The sequence below is a fragment of the Orycteropus afer genome, unplaced genomic scaffold, assembly GCF_000298275.1.
Source record: "Orycteropus afer afer isolate SDZICR_OR568_19922 unplaced genomic scaffold, OryAfe1.0 scaffold00794, whole genome shotgun sequence".
NCBI classification, from domain to species: domain Eukaryota; kingdom Metazoa; phylum Chordata; class Mammalia; order Tubulidentata; family Orycteropodidae; genus Orycteropus; species Orycteropus afer.
This window is the reverse complement of record NW_006922381.1, coordinates 767,130-773,061: the sequence shown is the minus strand read 5'-3', so window position 1 is coordinate 773,061 and position 5,932 is coordinate 767,130. Positions and strand designations below refer to the sequence as shown.

Below are 5,932 nucleotides of genomic sequence, written 5' to 3'. Positions count from 1 at the left end.
TTTTTGGTTTTCAGACTCCAGGTCTTTGCACATTTCATTATAGTAATTGGCTTTGTCTACTCGAGCTGCTCTTTGAAATCTTCTGTTCAGCTCTAACATAACCAAGGAAACTTAGGAAGGTACATTCCACATGACCCTCACTTCTCTGGTGAAGGCCCATGTCCTGTCATGAAGGACATTTCCATCTACTGTGAACTTTCCTTAAGTTTCTCATCATACAAGGAGTCATAAATCACAATGCTTTTTAGCTGTAGTTAGTTGCTGGTGAGTCAATTTTGACTCATGGCGACCTCATATGTGCATAGTAGAATGGCACTTCATAGGTTATGGCTATGACCGTTTCAGAAGGAAACCCTGATGGCTTACTTGTTAAGTATCTGGTGCTAACTGAAAGATTGGCAATATGAACATACCAGCAACTCCATAGTAGAAAGATGTGGCAGTCTCCTTCTGTAAAGATTACAACCTTGGAAACCATATCTCATATAGGTGCTACGAGTTGAAACTGACTTGAAGGCAATGGAGTGGCTTTTTTTAGGGGACCTTTCAGAAACAGATTTACCAGGTCTTTCTTTCAAGGCAAGTGTGGGTGAGTTAGGGCCTTAAAAATGAAATTTCTATTCTATTCTTTTTTTTTAATCTTTATTGTGATTTGGGTGAAAGTTTACAAAGAAAATTCACTTGAAATTTCTATTCTAGAAAGACTTTACTCTTTAAACAGTATCTTGTCTCCTCTGGGCCATCATTTTGCCTCTGTTACATGACCATCATTCTCAGAATTCTCTGACTCACTCTGGTAGTTATGAAAACACACTCTGGTAGTTATGGAAACATAAGAACATTTCAATTTCCAACGACCTCCCAACCTGGCAGTTACCACTATTTGCACTTCTGAGTCCTCCTCCTCTCCTATTTTAACCTTATCAGGAGGAAGCACTGTGTTTACTTGTCATTTGGTGCTGGCTGAGGATATCACTGAGACTTTCTGTGAGCCTGTCTTAATTTTAATCTTCATATTCTCTGTGAAAACATTACATATCCTGTGATGGACAATGAAAACAGGTAAGCTCAGGCTACCTTTCTTTTGCTTCATTTTCATCATGGTCTGCTAAGCTCTATGCTATTGGCAGCTAAAACAAGGTCAGCCTAGTATCACTTTGTGAGTTACAGCTCACCACATTGATATAGGTCATCTCCACCATCATATCACACATTTTAGGAGAATCATGACAAGATTTAGTGTCAGCATGAGAATATAAATGCCTAATGTGTGACTTTGACATCCAAATGACAGGGTTACCAACCACAGGGTGTAATTCCTTTAATATTCCAAGTGCATCATTGCTCTATGAAGTGGCTGCTTATAAAAAGGTCTTGAGTTAAAACAGAGAGAAAGGAGATCAGGAGATGAGTAGATATTACTTGTTCCCTCATGCTGCTGGCAGTCAAGATTCACTTTCACTTTTTGTGGGACATAGAGAAGACCACCGAGGACCACAATTTTATTGGATGTGGGATTTGCCTATTTGTTGGTGCTCTTTTAATGAGAATAAATTTCACAGATAAGTAGGAAAGCCAGGAAGCCTATGTCTAATGGTGAAGACTCTGGAGTCCAGCTTTGCCATTTATATCTGTGTGATCCTAAGTCAATTAACCTCTCAATTCTATCTTCTAGAAAATGGTGGTCACGGTTGTACCACCACCACAGTGCTCTCATGAGGTTTGGATGTGTTAATATTCATAAAATATTTAGAATAGGACCTGACACAGGTAAGCATTTATGAAAGCCATGGATTTGGCTCTTGTTTTCCAGAATCCCACACTCTCTAAACACCACCTCTTGTGCTGTAAGAAGGTATTCATGGACAGGGAGTTTATCAAATTGACAGCCAACCTCCCATCTATGATCTTGGTAATATTACTGCCCAGTTAGTAGAGCACTAATTGAAGGTCACTAAGAATATAGAATATGTTCATACAAGTTTAGACAAGCAGGAAAAGGTGTAAACTTTCAATACTTTCTAAAGCATGGCTTATCCATTTTTTTCTCCTTCCCCCCATCCCCGCCTGCCCCATCCCTGGCTTGACTTCATAACTCCTCCATGTTGTCTGCAGTCGACTTGAAAGGAAGCACTTTCTTCGCAAGCTGACTGGCCTCGTTTTGATTTATTTGTCATTGGGATTTGGTGTCATCCTAGCCAACAGCAGAAAATGGCGAGTGTGGGAATTTGAAGGCAGGATTAATACCATTATGTTTATTGGACTTTGGAAAGTTCTTTGTATTCATACATTTAACATCTCTACAGTTGCGGCTCAAACTGTGAAGGAGCACACTCTGAATGAGACCTGGGTCATCCCAAATGCAATCACATATGGTCAGGACCTGATCTTGTTGGCTAATTTTATGAAGCTATTAGTCCTGGTTTTTGCCATGCTGGCATATCTTGTCAGCATGAGCAAAGACACATACCCACATTTCTGCCGATTTATGTACAAAATCTGCAGCATTTTTATTTTGCTTAGTTCTTTCTGTACTTTGGGGACAGCGATCTGGAATTTCATTGATGATAAATTTGGCACAACCTTTGAATTTCCACTCAACTTTACCATTAGAAAAGAAGACCTAACACATAAGCGATCCTCTTATGCGTTCCCTCTTGCAATCATAACCGCCTTCCTATCTGTTATCAGTGCCCTCAACTTCCTCTATGACCAGTATTTATTAAATCCACGGTTTAAAGTGAAGCCATTGGATGAGCATGAAATGTCAGAATAAATCTTAACTGAGGGTCCTTTTTCACTCTCTGGGATGATGGCATATACTTTTCCTGAAGAAATTTCCTACATACATGTAGCATTGTTGCAATCATCCATTTGTTTGAAATAAAGCATACTTTTGATTTATCAATGGTGTCTGAAGCTGATTTTCTCCTGTCTTCCTCTTTGCTGTAAATTCTTTCTGTTCTTTGAAACTTACACTTCCTGAAATCTGCAGGCACTCATCTTCTATATATGTCTGTTACCAAGTCTATTCCAACTCAGAGTGACCCTGTAGTGCAGAATAACTGCCCCATGGGTTTTCAAGGCTGTAATCTTCGTAGAAACAGACTACCACATCTTTCTCATGTAGGGTGCCAGGAGGTTTTGAATGATTGACCTTTTGGGTACCTGTTGAGTGCTTAACCACTGCACTACCAGGTCTTTTCCTCTTGTACATACACTGTCAAAAATCAAAGACAGAAGGGAGTCTCTGGCAAGATGGTAGAATATGCAGGCAAGCTCACAGACCTTCTACAACAAAGGAGAAACCAATAGAAATAGGTATAAAAGATAATCCTGGAACACAATTTGAAGGGAGGGATAAAGAACTGGATTAAATACCAAATAATAGAAAATCCTGAATGAAACAGCAAGTAAGAAGACAAATGGAGCTGCAGACTGTTGGCTGTCCTCATGGCATGGCAAATTTTAATATTTACCGTTGACATTCTGATCCAAGCAGCAACCTAATAATTGGTTCTGCTTACTGAGGACTGCATGAGCAACTTCACTGGTGGCTGATGACTAGAAAGATAAACTGTGAATAAGGAGACAAACAGACTGTGGATTGTCAGCTATCCAAAGGGTGAGGCTATTTTGAAACTTTGCAAATGGCATGACCAATTTGAATAACTGAAAACTGATGTTCTGATCCAGGCAGCAACATAAGAATAAGCTCCACTTGCAGAGGACAGCACAGACAATGGCACTGGAAGCTGATGACTAGAATGAAACTGTAGCAGGTCTGGAACTGAACTCTCTACTGTAGCTTCCAGCCAAACAATAGACAGGCATATAGGGTGAACATTTACACCAGGTAGATAGATACACTCCTTAGAATGATCAATCATGGGAGAACAGAAAGGTGATATTTGTATGGGGAACTATCTCGAGGGGCAGAGAAGAATAGGAAAAAAGGACCCAGGGAAGAGGTGACTACAGGGAGGAAGTGGGAAGAGAGTTGTTACACTGTGAGAGATTGTAGTTGAGGTTATGAAACAAAATGTGTATAAACCGCTGTGTAGAAATGAATTTCCTGTGTAAACTTTCACCCAAATCACAATAAAAATTAAGAAAAGAAAATGTACCCACATGACCCAACCACACCCACATCTCCTGTAACCCCATCAACAGGGCTTATGAAGCAACTGATCAATGATCGATGGCAGCAGCCCAATTTGCCCTCAACTGCTCACACTCATCCTCCATCACCTCTACCAGGAGATATGTTGTGAGTGCCTTAGCGCTGCCAGACTAGGAAATGAAGTAGATATATAAATATAATGATATCACAATGTCTTGGAGTCAACTGACCATCCTCGTCCACAAAAAAGAAGCAAGATAAAGTACTATGAACAAGGGATCAGAAAATCTCCCTGAGGAAGAAGTCACATTGGAATTCCATGATAAGAAATTCAAAAAAATTGTAGTTAGGTACCTTCAATGGACTTGGAGCTAGACCAAGGAAAGCACTGAAAAATTTAAAGAAATCACAAACAAAACTCTAGAACAATTTAGGAAAACAATACAAGAACAAACTGACAAACTAAATGTAAAATTAGAATCTCCCCCCACCCCACCAAAAAAAAAAAAAAAAAGGAAGGAAGAAGATTAATAGTAAGATTTTGGATGCACACACTCAATGGGCAAAGGAGTAGAATCAAATCAATGCAACAAAAAATTAGTAATTTCAAGACAGAACCCTCAATACTGCTTTAAGGAAACAATCAGAACAGAAAAACATCAAAACAAAAGGAAGAAACCCTAAAATTCCTGTTGGACACCATCATGAGAGGAGTAACTTTCCTGTGATCTGAATTCCAAAACAGAAAAATACAAATGAAGTCAGGGATGAAATTGTCAAAGATTTGTTGCAAGAGAATTTCCCTAACATGATGAAAGTTGAGACGATATCCTTTCAAGAAGTTTAACAAACTCCACACAGGATAGACCCCAAAAGAAAATCACCAAAGCATATCATAAGCAAATGGCAAAAGCAAAAATAAAAATCTAATCCTGAAAGGAGCAAAGGAAAAACAAAAAGTTATATACAAACGGCAACCAATAAGACTCTAATTTCCTGGCAGAAACTATAGCAGCAAAAAGGCAATGAGGGAGACCTGGGTAAAGATGGTGGAATAGGCAGAAAGACTGCACAGATCCTCTTCAACAAAGAAAATGGAAACCAATTAACACAGACACAGAAGATAATGCTAGACCCCTGAGCCTTGAAGGGAAGGATATAGAAGTGGACTACACCTCAACTACCAGAAGAATTTGTATGAAAATACCAAAAAAGCAGATATATGGAGCTGTGGTCTGGTAGCAATCCTGAGCGATCCTGATGGCACAGACAGCTTGGAGTTTGCCAAGTGGTGGTAGGACCGAAGAATTAAGGTAAAAATCAGCTCTGCTAGCAGGGACTGTACAGAGGACTGCTGTGGTGGCTGGGGAATAAAAAGTGAGGCAGCAATGAAGTGGAAGGTGGGCTGAGCTGTGGACTTTTGCCTGTCCAGAGGGCACAGCCATTTTGAATGTTTACAAGTGGCTTGACCATTTTGTATATTTAAAGAGTGCACTTTACCAGATTCCAGGGGCTTAAGAACTTAAGACTGCTCTGGTGGCTGGGGAATAAAAGTCAAAGCAGCAGTGAAGAGGAAGGCTCTTTCAGATTCCAGGTTCTGCTTGCCACTAACCCCAAGGACACTCTGGATCTGGATGACTGAAAACAGTGAGAGACAGCAACAGCCCACATTAGGCACAACTACACCTACACCTCCTGCAACTTCACTTAATGAGTAAGAGCCATTACCTCCTTCTCCAGCAATGGGAAAATGAAAAAAAAAAAAAAAACAAGAAAGGGTCAATTTGTTTGTTATATGGCAAAACAAAA

The 5,932-nt window shown here is 39.8% G+C and overlaps 1 protein-coding gene across 1 annotated transcript; it reads left to right on the top strand.

The window, feature by feature from the left end:
* Positions 1–1,045: 1,045 nt before the first annotated feature.
* LOC103211796 lies at positions 1,046–2,776 on the top strand. The gene is made up of 2 exons (XM_007957777.1): positions 1,046–1,062; positions 2,116–2,776. Exons 1-2 carry the CDS (start codon positions 1,046–1,048, stop codon positions 2,774–2,776), a joined length of 678 nt encoding a protein of 225 aa, XP_007955968.1.
* The last annotated feature ends 3,156 nt before the right edge of the window (positions 2,777–5,932 follow it).